The 25,927-nt window shown below is 55.5% G+C and overlaps 1 protein-coding gene across 2 annotated transcripts in view; it reads left to right on the top strand.

Moving 5' to 3' along the window:
- Nucleotides 1–25,927, top strand: part of SLIT1 (slit guidance ligand 1) — a 186,376-nt gene that overhangs the window by 116,287 nt on the left and 44,162 nt on the right. For both annotated transcript variants that reach the window (XM_058298664.2, XM_071215741.1), the window contains 14 exons: nucleotides 6,642–6,713; nucleotides 7,836–7,907; nucleotides 8,038–8,109; nucleotides 8,565–8,728; nucleotides 13,169–13,316; nucleotides 13,514–13,585; nucleotides 14,129–14,200; nucleotides 17,634–17,705; nucleotides 18,430–18,573; nucleotides 23,668–23,831; nucleotides 24,409–24,432; nucleotides 24,566–24,710; nucleotides 25,256–25,330; nucleotides 25,484–25,627. In XM_058298664.2, the coding sequence (XP_058154647.1) occupies nucleotides 6,642–6,713; nucleotides 7,836–7,907; nucleotides 8,038–8,109; nucleotides 8,565–8,728; nucleotides 13,169–13,316; nucleotides 13,514–13,585; nucleotides 14,129–14,200; nucleotides 17,634–17,705; nucleotides 18,430–18,573; nucleotides 23,668–23,831; nucleotides 24,409–24,432; nucleotides 24,566–24,710; nucleotides 25,256–25,330; nucleotides 25,484–25,627 (1,440 nt within the window). The remainder of the gene's footprint in view (nucleotides 1–6,641; nucleotides 6,714–7,835; nucleotides 7,908–8,037; nucleotides 8,110–8,564; nucleotides 8,729–13,168; nucleotides 13,317–13,513; nucleotides 13,586–14,128; nucleotides 14,201–17,633; nucleotides 17,706–18,429; nucleotides 18,574–23,667; nucleotides 23,832–24,408; nucleotides 24,433–24,565; nucleotides 24,711–25,255; nucleotides 25,331–25,483; nucleotides 25,628–25,927) is intronic.

The raw sequence follows: 25,927 nt of genomic DNA on the forward strand, positions 1-25,927 counted from the left end.
AATTGTCAACCAGGCAGGAAGTCAACTGGGGAAAAAAATATGAGAATGGCATTGTTTCCCTATTGACGTGGCTGAGCTCACCTCCGAGCCCAGGGCAGGCTCCTACCACCACCAAGTGGGCAAACTGGAAACAACAGCAGAACCCCAGGAGCGGAGCTGGCTTAGGATGGGACAGAAGCCAGCATTTCTTGACTGTTGCTCAGTGGAGGTACTAGCACAGAAGCTCAAACACGCCCACAAACTTTGCGTATGCTCTGTGCTGCCCTGTCCAGGAGGTGCTTGTATCCTCACTTTGCAAGGACGGAGTTGGAAGCTTTCAGGGGTGTACCTTGCCCTGGCCCGTGGCTGGTACGTGGTAGAAACTGCCTGGACCTGTGTCCCTCTCACTGCAGAGTTCAGACTCTTCCCATGCCCTGCTTTGCTGCCAGCATGCTGTGCTTTCCTCAGACTTTCAAGGCTTACCTTCTTCCTCTGATTAGAGACTGGCCTCTCCTGGGATCTAGAATTCAAACAGTTTTCTTTATTCACGTAAACAATGCGAGCGGCTTCCTGCTGGTCCTGAGCTGGGCCAAGATTTCTGACTCAGCTCAACTCTTCTCTGACTGGGGTCCCGGCTGGGCCAGCTCCGTCCCACCCCTGGCCCCTGACCCCATGTGCAGCTCTGGGTGTCGGGCATCGCCTGCCTGCCTGCCTGGAGCGGCATCTTTTCTCGGTGAGCTTTGATGTCCCTGAAAGATGATCAGATCACATCCCTCTCTGCATATCTACCTCATCACCTTCCAGGGCCTGCAAGACTTTTACCAGGGAACATCCCTCCTGGCACCTTATGCTCTGGGCAAACCGAGCCACCTGCGGTTTGCCCGATCATGCCAGGCTCTGTCACACCTCTGTGCCTTTGCACGCTCTTCCACCTCCAGGTGACCCTTCCCTCCCCTCCCTGGCCCATTTAGTTTCTGGTGTGGCCCCTTATAAAATTGCTTTCCCTGGATCACACTTCAGTGCAATGCTATTATAAGAACCAGGCCCTTGAATGCCATTTATTATAAGGATTTAGTGTTATTGATTAGGCCAGACTGTCATTTTTTTAACAGAGACCCCCTGAGAAAAGTCTTGTTTCATCTTAGTGCCAGAGTACTCCAGAGAAACTTATCAGGCCATTATAAATCTTGCCATAACCTACAGAACTGGGGGAGGGGGAGAGTGGAAGGGTAAACTACAATGTAAACTATAATCCACGCTTAGCAGCAGTGCTCCAAAATGTGTTCCTCAATTGCAATGAATGTACCACACTAAAAGGATGTTGTCAATGTGGGAAAATGTGAGAGGTGTGGAGAGCAGGGCATATGGGAATCCCTGATATTTTTTATGTGACATTTTATAATCTAAGTATCTTTTAAAAAATAAAATAAATGTGTATCTATAAAGAGGTGACTCTGTTATCTGGCCAGCTCCCCTTTTCACGTTGGCCCTGAGAGAGCTCAGAGCCCACATTCTGCCCAAGAGTTGACAAGTGTGTGGGTCACCGTGGTGTGTGAATTTCTAGGGCCCACCAGTGATTTTTTCCCTTCTCTTTGCCCTGCTTTTCACTTTTGCTGTCCTGCTGCTTTATAAATCCCTGTAAGCCACCGTAAATCCTTTCTGAAACAAGGTTGGGTATAAATCAATAGGCTAATCAATACAAATAAGACACCCTCCTTGCAGGGCTGTGGTGAGGATTAGATGCAATAATGGATGTGCATTGCCCACCCAGAGTTTCCTCCCGGGCTTGGCCAAAGGGCAAACTGAACCCCGGGTGAGGCTGGGATGAGGGGCCGGGCAGGGGGTCCTCGGCCTGTGCCTTCCCCCTTCCCATCGCGGGAGTCTCCAGACCACCACCCGTCCCCGCCCTTCTCTGGCGCGCACCACACATGCCCCATTCTCCCTGATTCCGTGTGGGCAGGAGGAGGCCGGTGCTGTGTCCCTCTTCTCCCCATCCTGTCCTCTCAGAAGTGATGTGGCAGCAACGGGCTCCCCTTTCCCTCCGCTCCTCCCTGGATCTCAAATGCTCTGAAGAACCAAGTGCCTGACTTGGAGTAGTTGGCCTGTGGGTGGGCCGTGTTGGTGGGAGACTTAGTCATCTGGTCCAGCCCATATGTTTGACACATGGAGAAACTGAGGCCCACAGGGGTAGTGACGAAGCCAAGACGCCCATGCTATTTCAGCTCATTGGCGTCAAGTCTAAGCATGTCCCCTCCTTCCATGATGACTGGCAGGGGGTCCTCAGGACTTCAGAGTTAGGACCACGCTCTCCAGCATGGCTCCAAGTCTCTCCGTTCCCGGAGCACCTCCCCAAAGCTCTCCTGTATTAGTCATCCACTGTTGTGTAACCAATGACCTCCAAGTGTAGTTGCTTAAAAGAACAATAAACGTTTATAATCTCCTGGTCTCTGCAGGTGGATGGGTGGTTGGGGCTCAGAGCCTCTCCTGACTCTGCATTCAAGGTGCTGCCCGAGGCTGCAGCATCTTCAGGCTTGACGGGCTGGAGACGCCCCTCCCACCCCAGCTCCCTCACAAGTCTGGCAGGAGGCCTCCGTGCCTGTGTGGGCTGCTCCCGAGGGCCACTCGAGTGTCCTCCTCAAGACGTGGTGGTTGGCTTCTCCCAGAGTGACCCAATGGAGAGCCAGGAGGAAGCCACAATGTCTGTTATAACCCAGTTAGGGAAGTTACACGCCATCACTTCTACCGTGTTCTCTTCAGGAGAAGGGAGTTACTAAATCCACCCCACACTCAAGGGGAAGGGAATTAGGCTCCACCTTTTGAAGAATTTGTGGACATATTTTAAAGCCACCATGACCTTCCATATACCCATACCAGTCATACCAAACTGCATGCTGTTCCCCCAGCTTGCATTATTCCTGCCTGCCTCTGGGCTTTGCACATGGTATTCCCACTGCTGGGAATGCCCTTCCTGCAGGTCCCTTTTCTGTCTGGTGACTTTTGACATACTTCCCAGGATCCACTTCAGAGATCATCTCCTCTCCCTTGGGGAGAGCTGGTTGCTCACTTCTCTGTGCTCTCACAACTCTTTGGAAATACTGCTCTCCCAGCGCTGGTTGTAGGCTGCAGCGTATGCTCCACGGGGCTTTGCAGGGTCCCGGGTGTGGTGTCCCTACCTCTCGTCATACCTTTGTTGAATGAAGGAATGAAGCTCTCATTTGCTGGTTTCACAGCTCCTTTCTGGGCTGTGAGTGCTCTAGGGGAGCCTGTCCTGTGGTTGACACCATGTCTGCAAGCTCAGCCCAGGCACTGGAGCGTGGAGGTGCTCCGTCAAGGGGGCCTGGCTCTGCGCGGGGCTCCCCCTCTGCCTCGGCTCCTCGTGAGCCCCCCGAGTGCAGGCAGGCTCTCGTTTCCCTGTGTGGCCTGGCGCACACCAGGGGTGCTGTCACGGTGGGTGAACTGAATGAATAACAGGCAGGGCTGGTGTGGACCTGCTTGGAGAGCTGGCAGCCTTGCCGGGGAAGGAGAAGGTGGCCGTCCTGAGGCCAGAGCCTGAGCTTGGACAGGAACGGCCCTTCTTTCCAGGACCCCATGCCGCCTTGCTGGGTGCTGAGGAGGGGCCTGGCCCAGGCCACAAGGCTCCAGCAGCTGGAGGGAGCCAGCAGTGTCTGCTGCACTGGACACCAGCCCAGGGCTTTGCCACCAGGTCTGAGGGACCCGGTGGAAAGAGCTCACACCTGTGAGGAGTTGGTTCTGAGCAGTTCCTGGGCGAGGCTGCAATGAACTCCTTGGCTCCACCCCCTTGTCTCTACGGGGCAGTCGTGGGCCTCGAGTCACCTGGGGAGCTTGTCACCAAAGCAGATTGCCCAGCTGCAGCCCGGTACCAAAGCAGATTGCGAGACCCTGCTCCCCAAGATGGGGACCCTGCCCTAGAACCCCAAAGTCGGCTTCTCCTCCCAGGGTGATGGACTTCATGGAAAGGAGCACATCGCCATCTCTTAGCCTCGGACACAGACTTTGGGAAGGCGAAAAAAAGTTGGAAAAAGTGAGCCCAGAGAGGGGAAGTGGCTGCTGGAGGCCACTCGGCTGTCGGCAGAGTCCAGCAGGAGCCTGGCTCTCTGTGTTCCAAGTCCAGTGATTTTCCCCATCAGACCCCCTCAGACAGCATCCCGTCCAAGGGGAGAGAGGGAGCGAGTCCACACACAATTGCGCCACTGCAGGATATACTGCTGGGGCAGCAATGATGTGGAGAAAGCAGAGGAATTGGACGTGACCAAGGCAGCTCCTTCTAGAAGGGAAGAGATGACAAGGCTGAGACAGATAAGGAAAGGCTGAGACCCTCTCCTCTCTTCCCCTCCCCTCCACTCCCCTCCCTTCCCCTCCTCGCCTCCCCTCCTCATGTGTGGGTTGGTTGGGGATTGCTGAAAAAGGGAAAACAAACAGGCAACGGGGAGCGGGACGCTGGGGGCAATTTTGGAAGCAGCCTACATCAGTGGACTTTAGGGAATGTCTCCGTGAGCATCGACAGGCTAAACAGGGAGCAGAGACATGGCACAAATCCCCGCGGTCCGAGGCCACGGAGAACAGTGCACGGGGCTGCCGTACCGGAGGAGGAAAGGCAGGTGGAAACAGCGTCTGCCGGAACCTCTGCCGCCTGCCGGGTGAGAGCGAGCCGCAGTGGCTGAGCTGTGGGACTGAGAGAGACCCTTACGGTGAAGCAGGGCACTGCTCAGAATGGAAGACTGTGCAGTTTGGGAGTGAGAACTGAGTGCCTGAAATGCAGGCTTGTGATTCCTTCAAGGAGAGAGAGAATGGGGCATGGGGGAGCTGCGGGTGAAAAAGCGTGTTCTGATCCCGATTGCGATCCCGGGTGCCTGGGGGCGGAGTTCTGAAGCTGGGGCCGGGGGTGGGGGCAGCGCTGGGGTAGAGAGGGGCGGGGGCTCAGAATCGTTGATTCCCACTCTGCGTGGGGGTGTGGGGAGACGGGGTGGGACGTGAGTGCGGGTGGCAGCTGCCCTGCCAGTCTCCTATTTTCCCCCATTGTGTAAATGAGGAAACTGAGGCTCAGGAGGGAAGGGGCACGGCCTGCGGGTGGCCAGCTGGGATGGGACCTGCCTGCCTGACCTCAGGGCCCCTGCACAGGCTGCCTGGACACTGCTCCTCATTTTGTCTGGACAGGAATACCCAGGCAGAGAGCTGGTCCTGGGGGACCGTGTGCTCAGGGCTCGCACTGGACCCGAGGCTCCCTGGGGTGAATGGATGAAAGGAAGGACACGGTCAGAGCCCCGGGGGCCCGGCCCAGGGGATGGGGGGAGGGTCTGCAGAAACTGCGGGCGGTGGGGTCCCTTGTCAGGCCAGCCGGCCTCTGGCCGACCAGCTTAAGGAGCCTAAGTGTCTGAAGCGGGGCTCTGGGGTCCCCCATCCCCACCCTGACTCTGTGATTTACTTAACTGTCTGAGCTCAGTTCCTTCCTCTGCCAAATGGGCAGGATGATAACGCCCGCTCCAGGCTCCCGTAAGGGAGGCTCTGCAACCAGACTGTCCGGGTTCAAATTCTGGAGCCACCACCTGCTGTGTTACCTTAAATAAGTTGTGCAACCTCTCGAAGCCTCCCTCTCCTTTTGGAACAGGAATAAAAGTATTGATCCACATGGTGAGGGTCGGGTGGGTTTGTACATGTGAAGTCCTGGCATCCTCGGGGCAGTGCCAGCGGGGGGGCTGTGTGTGCGCAGGTCTCATCAGCCCTTACTCTCCCCCCTGCAGAAGGAGATGCTTGTCTAGAGTGGGGCACTGGTAGAGTCTGGATGCCAGAGGGGAAGGCTGCCAAGAGAGGGAGCGAGAGGCAGGTGACAGATGTCAGAGGCCCAGTCCTACCGGGGTAGCTGCAGGAAAGGTCTGGAAGCTGGTGTGGGGCTCAAGGAGGCCAGGGGCTGGCAGAGTCCTGGGTGCCTCCTCCCTCAGGCCAGGACGTTAGATGGTGGGGAGTAGGTAGGCCCACAGGGCAGGCACCATGGGGAAGTGGGCAGGAGGGGTGGCCGACTCTCCCTCCACATGCTCCAGCCCCCGGGGGGCCCGGCCTCACCCAGAGCACTGGATGTGGAGTCAGACCCAGCCGGGAGCTCAAGACCTGGGCCAGCCAGGCTGACAGGGTTACCTGGGCGTCAGCTGGATCTCTGAGCCTCAGCGTCTTCATCAGTAAGACACGGAGTGTTGGGTCCATCCCAGGAGGTGCCTTAGCCCTCGGCCAGCAGTGCACGTGGAAGCTGTGGGCGCGTTCACCACAAGTGGCCCAGGGCGGCTGGGGCCGGTCAAGAAGCCCTCGGGCGGGGAAGCTGCACCCTTGCTTGCCCCTTCGCAGCCCTGGACATCGCTGTGGGCAGCTGAGCTCACCTCTGTGGGCCCGGCAGGTTGGGTTGGGGTCTGGCGGAGCCAAGGCTGCTCCGGCTGCAGCCCCTCTGTCCCTGGCTGAACTCCCTGAGGAGCAGTGCGCCCCCTCCAGCTCCTGCCTCCGTTCACTCATTCATTCACGGGGTGCCAGGTGCTGTCCCAGGAGCTGGGACCTAGCAGTGCCTGACGGGGTGCTGTCACCTCCCTGCCACCTCAGGGCGCTCTGAAGGAATCTCTTTTCTGACCAGCGTTTTTCTCCCTCTGGCTTGACTCATGCAGGGACCTGAGTGAGAACACCATCCAGGCCATCCCCAGGAAAGCTTTTCGTGGAGCTACAGACCTCAAGAATTTGTGAGTATGGGCCTGGGAAGGAGAGGGGCGTGGGGGCTCCTGGGCCACCCCTGGCCCCTCTCGTGTGTCCCCAAGCCCTTTGGCCCAGGCGTCCAGGGGTTGGCCTGAGCTCAGGGAGCTTGGGTCCTCTGGAGAAATCTGAGGGTGGAAGAAACAGGGCAGTCTGTCTGTCTTGCTCAGGCTTGATTTTGTGTGAGAGCCAAGCAGATGCTCAGAGGGGGCCTTTGGGGACCCCCAGGTTGGAGGGAGTATCATGAACTGTGTGGCCTGGGTGAGTTCTGGCCCACTTAAACCGCAGGGCCTCTGTGCCCTCGCCCTCCGGGCGTGCACTCATCTTTGCACTGGGAGACCTGGGTTTGAATCTTCTCTCCCAGTTATCTGTTGTATAAACTGTTGCAAATCAGTTAACTTTACTGAGTCTTGATATATTGTTCTGTAAATTAGGAAAAAAATATGCCTGCCTCACAGAGTTGTTCTGAGGTTTGAATGAGATAAAGAAAAGTAATATACTTTATAGCATTCTGTTTAAGTGTAATGCTTCATTCTGATTATTCAAATTTATTCTGGTCCGAGCTTAGGACCTCCCTAGGTCTGATTATAGCAAAGGTGACAAATGCCTGGCATGCTTGCCAATTTCCTCTCTCCCAGGCCTGTGGCAGACATTGGTAATCGATCACAGCATTCTTTCCCATAGTACCCAAATCATAGCTTCAGAATTATTCTGAAAGCAGCACTCCAGGTAGCCACTGCCAGTTGATCTGATTTGGCACTCGGCCTGAAATGTCTGCCAGCCCTGGATGCCAGTGGCTTTCTTTCATTTTCCTGCAGCCAGCGCCCTCTAGGTGGTCTCCAAAGGGTGTGTGTGTGTGTGTGTGTGTGTGCACGCATGCCTGCTCCCAGAGGTATGCAAGGTTGGGTAGAGGCATATAACTTTTCTTTATATTTATTGTTTTAACTAAAAACTAAGACAGAATTTACATTTTATTAATATTTACTATTTGGATTGACATATATATAATCAATAAACAACTGGGGTCATGCCGCATTTCTTTTTCTCCCTCTTTGATCAAAACGTTTGGAGCGATTGTGCTCTCCTCCCTAAAGCTTTCCTTGGCTTCACAGACAGCTGGACAAGAACCAGATCAGCTGCATCGAGGAAGGGGCCTTCCGAGCTCTCCGGGGGCTGGAGGTGCTGTAAGTAAAACTCGGGGGCCCTCCCAGAGGGGCTCTGCCACCGCTGGGGGGTGCACGGGGGCACGGCGGGAGGCCTCCCGTGCCGCTCCCTGCTGGGCAAATGCCCAACGGCCTGGGCTCTCCCTTTCAGGACCCTGAATAACAACAACATCAGCACCATTCCCGTGTCCAGCTTCAACCACATGCCCAAGCTGCGGACCTTGTGAGTCAGCCCAGCGTGGGGCCCCGGCCTGCGGTGGGGGGGGGGGTGTCTCACTCCCCTCAGCAGCCCCCGGAGGCTGGCCCAGGATGGGGAGAATGATCTAAAATCTGTAGGAAAACAAAGTACCATTTCTCTTTCATTTTTCCTTAGATTACAGATGATTTGTTTTTGTGTTTGAAAAATGAGTTTGGTGATTTAGGGCAGTACATCTGTTTGAACTCAGTAAAATGAATCCTAGTCCCCGGGCTCACCCTTGCCAGAAGAGTGCTGGGAGGGGAGGGGGAGCTGGCTGGGAATGTCTGCATCGCTGTGGACGATCCCCAGGTGGGAGCTGAGCTGCCCCGAGGGCCGTCTGGGCTGAACGTATCACCAGGGGTCTCGGCCCTGGCCCAGGTGCGGGGGCACCCACTGCCGGGGGGCCCAGGTGGGCTGTGAGCCGCCCTCTCCCCCCACAGCCGCCTGCACTCCAACCACCTGTTCTGTGACTGCCACCTGGCCTGGCTCTCGCAGTGGCTGAGGCAGCGGCCGACCATCGGGCTCTTCACCCAGTGCTCGGGCCCGGCCAGTTTGCGTGGCCTCAACGTGGCCGAGGTCCAGAAGAGCGAGTTCAGCTGCTCAGGTGGGTGCAGGTCCCTGCTGGGGCTTTCAGCCGTCCATCACCGCCTGCCCCCACCCTTCCCCTCTGTTCCCTCCCATTACCTCCTGTCACCGCCCCCCCCATCACCACCTTTCCCCAGCCTTCACCTCCTCCCATTGCTTCTTCCTGCTGCCTTGAACAGCCCCTGGATTGGGTCCTCTTTCCTCCCCTGGAGGTGAGGTAGACTCCAGAGTCTGTGCTTCTACATCTTCCCCTTGGGGCCCTGCAATAGCCCCCTGACTGGTTACCCCATTTCCTCCTTAGCCCCTTCCATCTCCACTTTACAGCCAGAGAAACCTGGAAGAATCCCCAAGTCTGGTCAGGCCACTTCTGCTTCATCTTACCTGGTTCCTTAGTTTTCCTGGGAGAAAGTTTGAATTGCCCCAAGCTTTGCAAGACTCCTTTGTGGTCAGCCTTGCCTCCCCTGCCACCAGCCTCCCCCGCCACCAGCCTCCCCCTGCCATCAGCCTCCCCTGCCACCAGCCTCCCCCGCCACCAGCCTCCCCCTGCCATCAGCCTCCCCCGCCACCAGCCTCCCCCTGCCATCAGCCTGCCCCTGCCATCAGCCTCCCCTGCCGCCAGCCTCCCCCGCCACCAGCCTCCCCCTGCCGTCAGCCTTGCCTTGCTGCCAGTCTCCCCCGCCACCAGCCTCCCCCTGCCATCAGCGTCCCCTGCCGCCAGCCTCCCCCGCCACCAGCCTCCCCCTGCCATCAGCCTCCCCTGCCACCAGCCTCCCCCTGCCGTCAGCCTCCCCCACCGCCAGCCTCCCCCGCCACCAGCCTCCCCCTGCCATCAGCCTCCCCTGCCACCAGCCTCCCCCAACACCAGCCTCCCCCTGCCGTCAGCCTTGCCTTGCTGCCAGCCTCCCCTGCCGCAGCCTCCTTGCTCACTGCGTTCCAGCCATGCCCACCTTTGCCTCTTCCTGGGGCAGGCACCTCCACAACAGCCTCCTCACAGGCTGTTCCCTGCCAGGTACACCCTTCCCTCTCGCTGCCCACCAGTCCTCACATTGCAGATCCCTGGGAGGCCTCCTCGACCTGGAGCAGGCAAGGCCCCCAGCTTCTGCCGCCCAGGCCCTGTACTTCCCCGAGGGCCCCTGGTCTGTGCTTCCCTCCTCCCCGTGGAGCTCAGAGAACCATCCCTGTGCCCCAGGCCTCCTTGCCACGCCCCAGGGTGCCTTCTCGCCCTCCGCTGTGCAGCTCTACCAGCGAAGGCCTCCTGGCGGGGCTGCCTTGACTCGCCCTCCCCTGACGGACGGACGGCTCCATGAGCACACGGGCTGTGCGTGTCCCGCCGTCCTCAGCACCTCCACGCACTTGGCACCTAACAGACGCACAGGAAATGTTTGCGGAGTGGATGGCCTGTTCTCAGGTCACTTCCGAGGACTTAGGGCTGAGCAGCTCTCCCAGGCCTGCGGCCCCCGCGCCGCCAGCCCCGGAGCTCTGAGGGAAAAGCATCGGCCAGGCTGGGCCTCCTTTCCTCAGCGGGAGGCCCGGGGCGGCCATCACCTCCCCCGCGGCCCGGACAGATGGCCGAGGCTGAGCGTGGACACCACAGCCCTCCCGGCTGTGGGACCCCAGAGGCTGGGTGTGTCCCGACCCGTGGCGGTCTCCCTGGGCCCCCGGGAGACAGGCCTGTGAGTGGGTGAGCTGGTGGTGACACGGCCGCAGACCCCAGAACCTGCGATGTCAGAGCTGACACGCAGAGCCCACGGAGCCCCACAACCTGCAACCCGCCCGCTCCGGGGGGCTGTTTTTTTTTTTTTCAAGTAAACTCTACACACCCTCCTCCCAACATAGGTGAAAGCAGAGTTGCTCTGGGTAAAGCAGGAGAGGGGACCCCACAGTCCCTGCCTTCTTGGTTGCTCCCTCATCCCCCCAGGCAGGCTCGGGGACTCCAGGGGACAAAGTCCTTACCCAAGAACTGGGGTGATGCTGTTGGCTGATAGAGCAGGCACTTGGCCTGGGTTTCCTGAGTCCAAATCCTGTCTCTGCTCCTCACAAGCTCTGTGACCTCAGAGATTAATTTGCCTCAGTTTCCTCATCTGCAAGTTGGAGTTAATAATGGTGCCTTCCCCTTACGGTCATAGTGAAAATTAAGTGGGTTAATATATGCAAAGAGCTGGAATGGTGCCTAGTGTGTGTGGCCTCTCAAACACTTAGGCACGAGAGCAAGGGTCCAGTGAGCCTCAGCTGGCAGGAAGGGGCACCTGGCTCAGTTTGGAAACCAGGATCCAGCCCAGCTTCCTGTTCCAAAGAAAAGATGCCAGGGGATGGAGAGGGACATGGATCTGACTAACGGGGAGGCAGAGTCTGCTCAAGGCCAGAGTCCACTGTGGCTGGCCAGCCGCCGGGGCACCCAGGCATCCACTTGCTCAAATGACAGTGTTGGTGGGGCCTTGAGAAGCCTGAGCTTGAGACAAGGGGTGTGAGAAAGACCACGAAGGCTTCTGACCTGGAAGTCCTGGCCCCTGCCCGGCACCGCGTGGACCCTCAACCCCTGCGTGCGGCAGGAATGTCCGTGTGCCACTGCCCCAAGGGCTGTGCCTGCACTGCAGCCAGGAAGTGTCAGAGGTGGGATTCCAGACCAGACAGGGTGGCTCCAGGGCCTGGGCTCTCATCCTAGAACATGACCTGTGTGTGAGCACATGTCTGTGTGCACATGTATGAGCATGCACACGTGTGCATGGGGGTGTGCTGGGGTATGTAGTGTGTGTGTGGAACCAGAACACCTTACCCTCCATGTGACAAAGCTGTGTGTGTACATGTGTGTTGTGTTGTGTGTGTATGTGTGTGTGTGAGAGAGGGAGAGAGGGAGGGAGAGAGAGATGAAAGGAGAGAACCAGGCAGTCTTATCCCCATTCTACATGGATGTGTGTGTGTTCGCGTATGCATCTGTTTGCATTGTGCACAGGTATGTACTGGTGTGTGTGTGTCTAGAACCAGGGTGCCTTACCCTCCACAAGATACGGATATGTGTGTACACATGTGTATGTATAGGTGTGTACCAGTGTGTGTGTGGAGAGCCAGGACAGAGGCGGCACCTGTGAGAGGCTGGGGCCGGGAATGAATCATTCCCTTGGATAATTTTAATTCTGAAATGCAACCTTTTTCTTTGCAGTTGGAATACCTTGGTTTCTATATTCAGGCACATCCCCCCTTTAATTCTCTTCAGTGCTGGTTCCCTCACCCTCGTAACTGCTTTCTTGAGAACAGGGCTATCACAGTATGCCAGGGTTTCTCATAGCTTTGTCTCATTTGATCTTAGTTCCTACCCTGTAGGGTAGCCACGGAAAGGATTAGAGGTTAAAATGCTGTAGTGTAAATTAGCTCAGCCACTTTGCAAAACTGTTTAGCAGGGTCCAGTAAAGCTAAACATACATCTACCCTCTGACCCTGCGACTCCACTGCTAGGTATGTGCATTTGTTCTGCAAAAAACATGACCAAACAGAGCAGCTTTTTTCATAATAGCCCAAAGTTGGAAACAACCCAAATGTCCAGCAAGAAGGGAATGGATTCCCTAATTGTGGTACATCCATGCAGGGGACCACCACTCAGCAGTAGAAAAGAACCAAGTACTGATGCCCACCCCAGCATGGGTGAATCTCAAAGACTTTGTACTGCGTGAAAGAAGCCAGGCACAAAAGAGAACCTGTCGCATGGTTTCACTGGTGTGAGGTTCTTAAGCAGAACAAATCTTTGGCCATGGATCTCAGAGTAACGGTTCCCTCGGGAAATGGGCACAAGGGAGCCTACTTGGGTGATGGAAATGTTCTGTATCTTGGTGGTGGTTTTCTGGTTTTTAGGCAGAAAGTTGACCAGTCGCATCCTTAAAATTAGTGTACTTTCTACAAGTGATGCCTCAACTTTCAAGAGTGTGGTCTCATATCAGACACTGGGTTTGTGCCTGGTTTCATCACTTATTAGCTGTGTGAATTTACACAAACTCATTTCTCTTGAGGACTCAGTTTTCTGACCTGTACAACGGCACTAATAGTATGATCCTCCTAGGGTTGTGCAGTGGGATTTAAATAAGACACTGCCTGTGAAATACTTATTGGAACATGTGGCACAGAGCAAGCAATAGTTGTTATCATACTGATAAGACTGTGGAGAGGACTCAGGCTCAGAAGTGTTAAGTGACTTGGACTATTAGCCAGAGCTTAAGCATTGTAGCTCATGATTTCCTAGTGTATGAATCACACTTTTATGCAGTACATGTAAAGTTCAGATTCGAGTTCCACAAACAGCTCCAGGCCAGGTGCCCTCAGGGCTAGACCCCAGCTGGAACCTCCCATTTCGGGGCTCCTCCACGGTCTCTGGCCCACCTCATCAGAGAAACTGCCTCTGCAGGCCCTGTCTGTACGTGGGGGAGGGTGGCCAGCGTGGACATCCTGAGGTCACTTCCCGCTGTTTTGGCAGGCCAGGGGGAGGCGGGGCGCGTGGCTGCCTGCACCCTCTCCTCCGGCTCCTGCCCGGCCGTGTGCACCTGCAGCAACGGCATCGTGGACTGTCGCGGCAAGGGCCTCACCGCCATCCCCGCCAACCTGCCAGAGGCCATGACGGAGATGTGAGTCCAGGGCAGGGCGCATGCTGGAGCAGGCAGATGGGGAAGACACGCGTGCCTCACCTGGGCCTGGCTCTCTGTGGAGCTGGAGGGTGGGGGACGGGAATGCCCCTCTGTCCTGCTGGCCAGCCCAGCTGAGTTCTGGAGGAGTCTGGACGCCCCCTGACCCCTTGTGCTTCCTTGGTGTCCTCTCTCTGCAGCCGCCTGGAACTCAATGGAATCAAGTCCATCCCGCCGGGAGCCTTCTCTCCCTACAGGAAGCTGCGGAGGATGTGAGTGCCACCCGCTGCTCCTGGGGAGGCAGCACAGGGCAGGGGAAGGAGCCCGGGCCAGGCCCCCAACCAGCTGGGGGGCCCTGGGCAGCCCTTGGTCTTCCTGCCCCTGAGATTGCTCATCTGTGATGTGGGGGTGGTGGTGAGCCCCCTCACAGGGTTGTCGGGGGACCTAAGCGAGGGGCTGAGCCGAGTCTGGCACGTGACTGGGAGCAGATGCTCATCCCTGTCCTGTCTCAGCTTCTGCACCAATAAGAGCAACTGAGGGCGTGAGAAGGGGGTGGCGAGCTGGCTGGCATGGTGGGGTAGCCTCCTTAGCAGCTGGCTGTGCCTGGTGTACTGCACGGGCCCCTGCTCTGACTGCACTTTGGGAGATGTTGGTGGATGGGTTTTTCAAATGGTTGGGAGAACGGACCCCTCACTCTTCTAGTTTCAAAGAGATCCCTGCCCTTGCATGGCATCCAGGAGGTGGAGGGGAGTGGGCAGGGCTTGGGTTGTCACCCAGGGATACAGCCACCCTCTCTCCTGCTGCTCGCCTTGCAGAGACCTGAGCAACAACCAGATTGCGGAGATCGCGCCCGATGCCTTCCAGGGCCTCCGCTCCCTGAACTCGCTGTGAGTAGCTGCACCAGGGCCCCTGTGGTGGCCAGGCATGCCCTGAGGAGGCTGATGGAGTCCAGGGGCCCCCGGCAGGTGCTGGAGGAGAAAGAGGGCCCACCCCAGCCTCCATGAGCCTCTCTCTGGAGGTGCCCAGCTCTGCCTTCCTTGACTTCTGGGCCCTCCCCGGCTGGGACAGGTGGAGGGAACAGGGCTGAGAACAAGGAAAAGCCAGGCAGAGCCGCTGTGCGGCAACCCCTATCGCAGCATTCTTTGTGGCAGTCACCTGACCCAGGCCCAGCCTTTGCGTTGACCCTGCCTCTCCACGGAAGGCCAGCATTCCAAACTCTTGAGCCTTCCTGGGGTAACCGCAGGGCAGTGACCAACAGCCCCAGTTGTGCCATCTATCTCACCTTGCCGTCCTTCCCTCCAAGCCTGCTCCACCCCAAGATGTGATGTGTGATGCGAGGACAGTTTTCCTCCATCTCCGTCTGGAGTGCCCACTGGAGGCCTGTCACGCAGTGGAATGTAGTACAGCCTCAGAGAGGCCTCTCAGCAATGTTGTGTCATCGCTCTTTTTCCAAGAACCTTTGCACGCATCCCCAAGTTCACCAAGCCCCCCTCTCCCTGAGGTCCCGTGGAACTTTGTATGGAGATCACACTCAGTGCCCTGTGGTTGGGGCAAGCTCCCCATGGATAGGAGCCATTTATCACTCATAGGAGGTAGTGTCTGCCTCTGTCCTTCACCAGTCCTGGACATGTTTGGTGAAGAGTAGGGGCTCTGAAAGGTGGAATTAAATGAAACTCCCTTCAGGGGTACAGAAGGCTGCCAGCACAGTGCCTTCTTCTCTTGGAGCAGAGTCTGAGGTGATGGGTAGGGCTGTTGCATTGCACATGTCTAGGCAATATTCAGCTGCGAATGGTGCCCCGAAGTTGTGCAGTGCACAGCCTATACAACTAGACACAATGGCCTGGGATGGGGCGCTGTGGGAGGCTGAGGAGCTCAGATCCTGGAGGCAGCCTGCCAGAATGCAAAGCTCTTCCTCTGAGAAGGGAATGAAATGCCTCCTAAATTGGAACATTCCAATCCCAAGAGATGAAAGGTCATACCCGCCTAAGTGGGTGTTTTAGTTTGCCAAAGAGGTACATATGTAAAGCACCAGAAATGTGTTGGCTTTTATAAAAGGTATTTATCTGAGGTAAAAACTTACAGTTCCCAGGCTGTGAAAAGTCCAATTGAGGTACTGTAAGAGGTGCCTTCTCACCAAAGTCAGCTGCCACGTGTTGAAGCAAAATGGCGGTGATCTCTGCCTGGACTCTCCTTCCCCTCTGAGCTTCCTCTCTCAGGCTCAGCTGCTCTGCTTTCTTCTGGATTTCAGCGGCAAACTGGCGTAGGGCTTCCTCTATCGGGTCTTGGCTGTGCCGCTGTTTTCCCACGTTCAGCTGGAAGCTATCAGGCATATAGCAGGGCTCGTCTTCTCTGAGCTGCTCGGAGCTGCTCAGTGGACCCACCCTGTTGGGGGCTTTGTGCTGCAGAATCAAAAATATGCTGGCTCCCTTTTCCCTCCCTTGGTGTGAGCCTGTTTATGTCAGACTGAGCAAGGGGGCAGGGACTCAACCTGAGTCACGTCCAGTCCCACTGATGTAGTACACTCAAAAGCCCTAAAGCAATCTTATCAAGTAATCTAATCACAGGCCCCTCCACTGAATTTAATACAATCAAAGGGCATCACACCCAGAGGAACAGATTAGTTTATAAACATAATATTTCTCTTTTGGGTATTCATAAAATAATTTCAAACTGCCGGATAAGGTGTCTGTTGCTCTTGGGAGCCTGGTCACAGCTACCTCTCTGCCAGCTAAGAACTTGTACACTGAGATCATGGAGATCAGATCTGCAAATAGATCTCATCAGCCATGTCCACGCTGGGCAGGCCCTGACCTTGTGTCTCTGCTTCGCCTCCTGCCCCCTTCACACCATTCTCCACAAAGCAGTTTGAGGGATCTCTCGGAGACACAAATTTGATCATGTCTCCAAGGCTTCCTGAGGCTGGCCGGGCAAAAGTCAAGCTGCTGTCCCATTTGTTTCCTTCACGCCAGCCACACTGGCCTTTGCCGTCTCTACATGACCAACCTCCATCCATCTCAGTTGCTCCTGCTGTGCCCTACTCCGAGAGTGCTCTTGAAGGCAGGTTGCAGAGACAGCACAGGCTGTTTTCACTTGTGGCTTGGGGGTGTTTATATCAGTTTCCTGTTGCTGCTTAACAAATGACCAAAAAAACTGGGTGGCTTAAGACAGTAGAAATTTATTCACACATTTGGAGGCTAGAAAGCCCCAAATCAAGGTGTCAGTAGGGCCGTGCTCCCTGAGGAGGCACTGGAAAAGGACCTGTCCATGCCTTTTCTAGCTTCTGCTGCCTTTCCTTCTGGTGCTTGCCTGCAATCCTTGGCGGTCCTTGGTTTGTAGCCACCTTTCTCCCATCTCTGCCTCTGCTGTCACATGACATTTTCCCAGTGTTTCTATGTCCCTAAATCTCCTTCTAAGGATACCAGTTGTTGGCTTTTGTCCCTGCCCTTATCTTAACTTGATTACAACTGCAAAGACTCTGCTGGCAAGTAAGCTCACATTTGCAGGGTGGTGAAGATATCAGCATATCTTTTCAGAGGGACACAATTCAATCCACCGCACTGATTATGATACTGGAGATGGAGTCCCACCCCCACCCCAACTTCCCCTTACACTTCCCCTGGATGCCTGAGACGGGAAAATAGGCCAGATGATATTGCAAAGCCCATTCCTGCCTGCATGTCTTTTAAAAATCTTTGGCTTTTTTTTTTCTTTTTCTAATTATACATGTAATTCATATACAATGTAGAAAATTTTGGAAACAATAGTCTCTGGCAATGCTGTCACCCAGATCCAAGCACAGTTAACACTTTGGTCTGTTTCTTTCTGGCATTTCAACTGTGCAGGGAAGGATTGTGTGACACGCTAGAGCTCCTACTGCATATGCTGCTTGGTGTTCTATTTTTTCCTGTAATTCTCTGAAAATGTGTTAATTATTCCTGCCCATGGGATTTTCTCATCTTCCAACAGTCTCCTTTTGGGTCCTTGGACCAGGTTAATTTCCCATGAGGTACCCTGGAAGGGTCCCTTCACGGCTTCCGTGGGGCTGAGGGCTGGGGAGCGGGAGTGCGCCCCAGTAGTGGGGATCCCGCCCCCGCTAGCCCGAAAGGTACCTTTGTGCAAATCAGAAAAAGGCGACCCTTTTTAAGGAACGCCACTGCCACCTGCTGGCAGTCTGTTATCATACATACACACCACTACCGAGCGCGCCGTGTGAATGGCGCGGCTTCGGGGTGGGCCCCTGCGCAGTGCACAGCCCGCAGCGCGTGCCGCGGCCCTGCGGAGCTGTCTTCTAATCCCCGCTTTCTGCCGCCTTTCCTCCAGGGTTCTCTACGGCAACAAGATCACAGACCTCCCCCGGGGTGTGTTTGGAGGCCTGTACACCCTACAGCTTTTGTAAGGACGGGTCGGGTGCCCTTGGGGGGGTGGGCCCGGGAGGTGGCCCGCCTTCCTCTCAGTTTGGGTCTCTCGCCTCTTGGGGATGTGGGACTCACCCAACCCAAGGGACTTGGAGAAGGATAGACCCAGGAGCACCGTGGGAGATGCAGGCTATGCAGGGGCAAGAGAGGGAGGGTTCAGAAGGTTCGGAGCTGGTCCCAGAAAGCTTCTGACATGGGCCTGCACTTCTGCGGAGCTCGGCACGGCGGGGGCCTGATTGTCTCTTGCAGGGGGGCACCCAGGCCCAGCTCGGCCTCCTGGAACCATGACCTTTTAGGCAAGGAGTCTCCTCCTGGACCCAAGAGGCACTGAGCCCAAATGCTCCATTTCAGCTGCCTGGGGGCCCAGCAGAACCTGGGAAGGAGGAGGGGCCTCCGAAATCGCTTTTGGGAGGTGGCTGTGCCTGAGTGTCCCTGCTTTCCCCAGAATCCCACGGGCATCACCCACAGATCCTTGGAAGAGAGCAGAGTGGGCCCATGAGGTGGTCCCTGTGCAGGGAGACGCCAGCGGAGCTCTGGGCTCTTCCGTGTGGACAGAGGACCGGCAGGGGCGGGCTCCCGGGCCTGCTCCGGGCACCTCCGCCCCGAGGCGGTGCATGCTCAGAGCCTCCGAAGGAGCCCGGGACCGGCCAGTGAGCGGTTCTGTGCCTCTCCACTCACCACCGCGCCGGCTCTGCCCGCAGGCTCCTGAACGCCAACAAGATCAACTGCATCCGGCCCGATGCCTTCCAGGACCTCCAGAACCTGTCGCTGCTCTCCCTCTATGACAACAAGATCCAGAGTCTCGCCAAGGGCACTTTCACCTCCCTGCGGGCCATCCAGACCCTGTGAGTGCCCTCCCCCTCCCCCGCCTGCAGGTGCCTCACGGGAGGGCAGGGCCGGGAAGAGGTGCTGCCCAGGTGCTGGCCCAGTGTGCTGCCTGGGGGTGGGCTCTTACAGAGGAAGGAGCACCGGCTCTGGGTTAGACAATCCCGGGTTCAAATCCCAGCTGTGCCTCTTATTGGCAGTGTGGCCCTGGGCAATTTAATTAGCTTCCCTCAGCCTCAGTTTACTCAACTGTAAAATGGAAATATCATTTCCTTCACAGGTTGTCCTTAGATTAAAGGAGATGTTTGTACAGAGCTTAGCTCATCATAAATGCTTGCTAGATGCTTGTTAATATTATTGTTATTGTTATAGCTCATTCATTCTAAACATTGTTTCTACATTAACATCTCTGAAATTGGACTGCATATCACAGTTGATAGCATGTGATTTAATTGGCAGGAGTCTGTTCTCTCTTGATAGTACATAAAATAATAATGCATCTTAAAATTTATAATGTCTTAAACCAGATGAAATAGAGTGATAATGATGATAATTACAAATTAAAGACTAGAAAGCCACAAACCTCAGGATTTCTTTTAATCTTTTATTATGAAAAATTGTTAACAAGTTAAAAGTAGTAGCATGACCCTCCACTTATTCATCATGGGGTTTGTTTTTTTCTTTTTAAAGATTTATTTATTTATTTTATTGATTTCTCTCCCCTCCCCGTTGTCTGCTCTCTGTGTCCATTCACTGTGTGTATTCTCTGTCTGCTTGCATTCTTGTCAGCAGTACCGGGAATCTGTGTCTCTTTTTGTTGCGTCATCTTGCTATGTCAGCTCTCCATGTGTGCGGTGCCACTTCCGGGCAGGCTGTGCTTTTTTTGCGTGGGGTGGCTCTCTATGGGGCGCACTCCTTGCGTGTGGAGCTCTCCTACGCGGGGGACACCCCTGCGTGGCAGGGCACTCCTTGCGCACATCAGCACTGCACGTGGACCAGCTCCACATGGGTCAGGAGGCCCTGGGTTTGAACCCTGGACATCCCATGTGGTAGGCAGATGCTCTATCAGTTGAGCCAAATCCGCTTCCCTGGTTGTCTCTTTTTGTGATAAAAGCAGTTGATCTCAGTGCCGGTAGCCATTCCTTCATTAGGGATTCTGAAATGGTGGTATTGAAGTCTAACATTCCTTCTTCATTTGATCGTGGTGCCGTGGTTGTGCTTAAGAAAGGAGTCCTTATCTTTTGGCTGGAGCGCTCCTGTAAAGGGACACTTCTCATCTGCTGCCTGGATCACCTTCGGCACTCCAGTGGTCCCCTGTTCTGCACATTCAGTTCTGGGCCTGCAGTTTTCTGTGATGTGTGCCACCTCTTGTTAATGTTATCATTGCCACCACCACCGCCCTCGTGCCTGCTGCTGACACGCTGCTGGGCGGTGCTCTGTGTCAGGCAGCATCTGTGCAGGGTGCCGGGATGGGTGGGGAACAGGTCGAGTTAAAGGCATTGCTCTGCTCCTTGGGGACTCTGCACACCGGCAGGGACGTTGGCCACAAAGACAAACTCATTAAAACCCACACACCTGCCTGCAGCCCAGCTCTGGCTAATTAATTTGCTTATAGCCAGGGAGAAACAGAGCACCACTGGGAAATCTTGTGAAATTAAAGGTTAGAAGGAAACATCTCAAGGTGGATTATTTTAGGCAGCTAGCAGAATGTCTGAGAGAAATGCGTCAGGAGATTGAGAGGCTGGGGCTCCTGCACGGGAAAGCCCTGAGGGTGGGAATGGGTTGAGGCGACACATGTGAGGAGCCATCTCTCTCGAGGTGGAAGGGCGTGAAGAAGCCAAATGGACTGTGAGGTATTTTGACTTTTCCGTGCCCATTTACCTGGCGTGTGTTTCCCAGGGATCAGATCTGAAATTGTAGCCCCTGCTTCCAGGGTAGGAACAGGGCTGGAGCAGAACGTCTGAACAGAAATCTTTCCAAAGGCTGGACTGAGCATGTGCTAAACACCAGGCCACTTGCTTGCATGCTTGCAACCCTATGGAGATAGATTCTACCATCCCTGGTTTTACCGATGAGAAAACTGAGGCAGAGGGACGTTAGGTGACTTACCCAAGGTCACAGAACAGCAGTGGAGCAGGGATTTGATTTTAGATGTCTCTTCACTATCATTGAGAAATCTGTTAGCTTTCGCCTCAATGGTGCTTTTTTGGGACGACTAAACCTCATTATTAAGGCTGCAAAGCAAAACTGAACTTTAATGAACAACCATCATATATTATGAACAACAGAAATATAATATGCAACAGGGATAAAAGAAATTCAAATCCAGAGTACAATCATATTTTTTTATAAGTGCGGTGATTAAACTCCTGGACTGAGACTTGTTACGTTATACCAGAGCAGGTTTCAATTCCCCTGAATCTTTCTTGATTTCTTCTAGTTCCAAGATCTGTGGCTGAGTGCCTTATGTTAGAGTATTGATTTTGCTGCAGTTTTATTTGCCCCAAAGATTTAAAAACAATTTAAAAATAGCTTTTTTAAGGTATAACTTACACACCACAGTATTCACCCATTCTAAGTGTCTAATTCAATGATTTCTGGTAAATTTAAAGTTGTGCAAGTATCATAACTGTCAGCTTTAGAACATTTCTACCGCACTCCACCCCCAAAATCTCTTGTAACCATTTGTAAATCAGCTCCCAGTCCCTAATCTACCTTCTGTCTCTATGGATTTAACTATTCTGGATATTTCACATAAATGGAATCATCTAAGATGTGGTCTTTTGTGTCTGGCTTCTTTCACTTAGAATATTGTTTTTTTAGGTACACCCATGTTGTGGCATATATCAGTTCTTTGTTCCTTTTAATTGCCAAATGATGTTCCATTGTATGGATATACTACATTTTGCTTATACATTCCAGCTGAATGTATAAGCATTTTTGGGGGATTGTTTTGAATTTTGGTTATAATGAATAATGCTGCTGTGAACATTTGCATACAAATCTTTGTGTGGATATGTGTTTTTATTTCTCTTGGGTACATACCTAGTATTGGAATTACTGAGTCACATGGTAAATCTATGTTTAACTTTTTTGAAATAGGAAACTGCCAAACTGTTTTCCAAAGTAATGTTACTATTTTAATTTTCACACCTTCACCAACATTTGGTATTGTCTGTATTTTTTATGATAGACATTCTAGTAAGGTGTTAGCTCATTGTGACTAACAACTAATGTGTTGAGCACCGGCTCCAGAAGATTTTTAGGTGAGATCCTCAATGCGCCTTCCAGGAAAGAGGCTGAGAATCAGTGCCCCTTCCTGTTTTTCCACTGTCAGGAATGTTCATGGAGATAACCGCCCAGCCACATAGTAGCACGTTTCTGGGTGCGCCTGTAACATGATTATGTTATCCCAAACAGATGATTGATAGATATTCTTCTTGCAGAGCATTTTCCCTCCCCGCTAAAATTCTAATTTCAAAATTCCAATTTGCCACAAATAATTAAGTGTATACAAAAGCCACTTGCTTCTGTGGGTAGTTCAAGTTTTATAGGTTGTTTTGGACAGAAATACTCTGTTTTTGACATAAATAGCCTGTTCCTTAAAACGATGTATTCAACTCCCCACCCTTTGAGCTTTTGAGTACATACATAAACAACATAACTGAATTGATTTTAAGCAGAGTGTTAAACCAAGATTGCAATAAAGGGACACAATTAGCTCAGGCAGAGGCTGGGGCACTAAAACATAAACCAGATGTGGATGGGGCAGCTGGAGAGGATTCCTGAGCAGTCCCTAAATCCTGGTATATTTTAAATTAGCTATAAATTCTGCCCTGGAGAGTCAGCAAATGGGAGATGGATGTTGAGCTGGATGCAGGAGGGGGTGGGAGGAGATGGGCCCACTTGGTTGCACTGCCTGGAGCCAGGGCACAGGCTGGAAAGAGGGGAGGGTGGCAGGGACGGCTGGTCCAGGGAAGTCTCCACCCAAGCATCCCACCGGGGTCCAGCGGGGCGAGCCCAGGGGGTGATGGATGGGAGCACAAGCTGCCAAGGCCTGAGCTGGGCCAGAGTTCCATTCCTCTGCTCAGAGAGTTCTGCAGCCCCTAGCAGGAGGTGGGCTGAAGCCAGTAAGTCAGATGTCACTTGGCTTAATGAGTGCCCATGGCTCAGTTAGTCTCTCTGGAGTGGGCCCCCCACTCTGTCTCTCTGTACCTCTGGACCCAAAACATCGGCTTTCAGGTCAGTGAGCAGACATGGCAATCCTGAGACAGTAGCCAGGGCAGGTGCAGGCTACTCTTCCCTGGGTGTCTTGGTGTGGAAAGTGGTGAAGAGGGCGCACCAGTGCAGCGGTGGTCCAGACCCAGCAGACAAGCCTGCTGCTGGGGTGGCTCTAGGGTGTGGCTGATCTGAGCCCTGCGGGGGCTGCAAATGGAGAAGCCACCCAGGTGGTCGTTCACAGCAACCTGGGCTCCCCCGGCTGGCACCACCTGTCAGCTGTCTCGCCCATTCCCCACTACCACCTTCATTCTGCTGGTAACACAGGCAGCTGGTGAGAGAATATGAGTGGTTCCCCAATAAGTAACTCTGCGTGGTGTCTTCTGAGTTTCCATTGTGTCAAGAGATGGCCCGTGAGGTGGCCAATGGGCTGGGACTGGTGACGCCTGCCTCACCTGCAGGCCCAGCCTTGAGACTTCTGCTCCCTTTCCCCTCCTGTGGGAGAGAGGTGGCTGCTGCCCAAGCATGGAGGGGGTTAAATCAGAGCTCATGGCCTCTAGGGAGGTCAAGTGCTGGCCTGGGTGCTGGCTGGCTGTGTCCTGGGGGCAGCCCTGTCACCCTCTTCTGGCCTCAGCTTTCTTACCCTGTGAAAGGAGGGGCTGGCCAGGCTAGTCGCCAGGTCCCTCTGCTGATGTCTGGGACATGTCCCAGGGACCCCTGGAAGCCCTGGAGCCTGAAACTTTCCCTCACGGGCTTGCTCCTGCAACAGACCCTGGGGTCCCCCCGTTTCTCCCCATGGCTGCCCCAGCCTCGGGCCAGCAGCGAGGCCCTGTCCGGGCGGAGGTCAGCGAAGGTGCGCCCCTTGTCTCTGACCCCAGTCTGCCCCCCTTGGACAGGCATCTGGCCCAGAACCCTTTCATCTGCGACTGCAATCTCAAGTGGCTGGCGGACTTCCTGCGCACCAACCCCATCGAGACGAGCGGGGCCCGCTGCGCCAGCCCCCGGCGCCTCGCCAACAAACGCATCGGCCAGATCAAGAGCAAGAAGTTCCGGTGCTCAGGTAGCTGTCCGCTGGCCTGTCTGTGGTTCTTCCTGCCTGTCTGGCTTCGTCCGCTCGGGCCCGGGGACGTGCGGGGTGCAGAGGCCCCGGCCCACCACTTGTTTTCCTGGGGCCAAGAGGAGAGGTAGGACTTGCTGGAGGCCCAGAGCCGGAGCCAGGCGTCTCCGTTCCTCTGAAGACATGGGGCATCGGGGGACTCTCGCAGGGGGAAAGGAGCCTCCCGCGCAGGCCTTGGTGCTGGCAAGGAACCTGGGGCCACCCCTGCCCGTCTCCTCCGGAAGCTGGCACGGTCCCTGCCTGGCCCCTCTCCAGTGGGCCTTCCCCTGGCTTGGGGCACTGCCTGAGAGAGGTTCAGCTGGACGTGCTGTGCCAGCGCCGGCCTGGGCAAGGAACATGCTCCACAGCACGGCCTTCTCCACACCGGGGCTGGGCGGGCAGGCTCAGGGCTCCTGATCTGGGGGTCCCTGGCCTCATCCCTGGGCCACTCAGCCCATAGCTGAGTAGCGGGGCAGGGGCCGGGCTGCTCTGGCAAGTCGTGGGCGATCTCAGCATCGTGTGCTTCTGCTTCTCTCCCCAGCCAAAGAGCAGTACTTCATTCCAGGTAGGAGGTGGGGGAACCCACCTGGGAGGGTGGTCAGGGGCCGGGGTGGCAGGCCGAGGGGGTGCAAGAGACCCTGGCCCAGCTTGGAGCCTGCCCCGGGCCGCTCAGCCCCGGCCTTGGCCTCCCGCCCCAGGCACGGAGGATTACCAGCTCAACAGCGAGTGCAGCAGCGACGTGGTCTGTCCGCACAAGTGCCGCTGCGAGGCCGGCGTGGTGGAGTGCTCCAGCCTGAAGCTCACCAAGATCCCCGAGCGCATCCCCCAGTCCACGGCCGAGCTGTGAGCACCCCCGGCCCTGCCCCCGGCCCCGCCCCCGGGCCTGCTCCCGGCATTTGGCCGGCCCTGCCCTGTTCGGGGGGCCACTGGTGACCCCACCCAGGAGCTCATCATCAGCTGCCGGGCTTGGCAGAGCGCTGGGCCCCTCGCCTCCCGCGGCCCCTCTGCTTCTGACCTGTAGCCCTCCCCTCCCCTGGCAGCAGTCGCCGGCACCCCAGCAGCTCGCCAGCCTGAACGCTTTTTGTCTTTGGGGGGACATGATTCCATTGGCTCATGTTTGGGCTTAAGCCATCCTTTTAACAAGTATTTTTCTTTATCTGAAAATGCAAATGAGCGACACCTGTACATATCTGACACTTGTGTGTGCCCATTTTCATGGCATTGTTAATGTCAACATTACCCCCGTCCACGCCCAGCACCAGGCCTAGCCTCCCACTCAAATTCCTCCCTTTGCCCACCTGCTGGGGTCCCAGGTAGCGTCCATTCACAGGGTGCCTTGATGGCTGCCGTTTTATGGATGTGTAACTTCTCTTCATTGCCTCTTACAGACGACTGAACAACAATGAAATTTCCATCCTGGAAGCCACCGGGATGTTTAAAAAACTTACGCATCTGAAGAAAATGTGAGCTACCCGTTGGAGGCTGGCCCTGGGCTGGGGTCGGGGGAGCTGCGGCGGGGGGACGGCGCTCCAGCGCGTGGGCCATGGGGCGGAGCGGGGCTTCTGAGCGGCAGGCTGCAGGGGCCCACATCCCTCCCCACCGCCTCCGCTCCCCAGCAACCTAAGCAACAACAAGGTGTCAGAAATCGAGGACGGGGCCTTCGAGGGGGCAGCGTCCGTGAGCGAGCTGCACCTGACCGCCAACCAGCTGGAGTCCATCCGCAGCGGCATGTTCCGGGGCCTCGAGGGCTTGAGGACTCTGTGAGTGTGCAGGGTGGGCCGCGCCACAGAGCATGGCGCGTTCCCTCGAGGGGACGGAAAGGAGGCCGAGGGACACCCCCAGGTCCCAGCGTGCATGAGGGTGGGGACAGCCGAGGACCGGACCGCAGCGGGGACCAGCCTTCAGACGTGGTGCGCCCTGGGGCAGGGTTTGGGGGCTGATGGAGGATGGAGGGATCTGGCCTTCCTGCAGGTGCCCCTCCTTGGCCTGTGGTCAGATGGCAGGGGCACAGCCTATGTGCTCAGGGGTGGTGACACGCCTGCAGAGAGGAGGGGCCGGAG

Source organism: Dasypus novemcinctus, chromosome 6, assembly GCF_030445035.2.
Source record: "Dasypus novemcinctus isolate mDasNov1 chromosome 6, mDasNov1.1.hap2, whole genome shotgun sequence".
Lineage (NCBI taxonomy): Eukaryota > Metazoa > Chordata > Mammalia > Cingulata > Dasypodidae > Dasypus > Dasypus novemcinctus.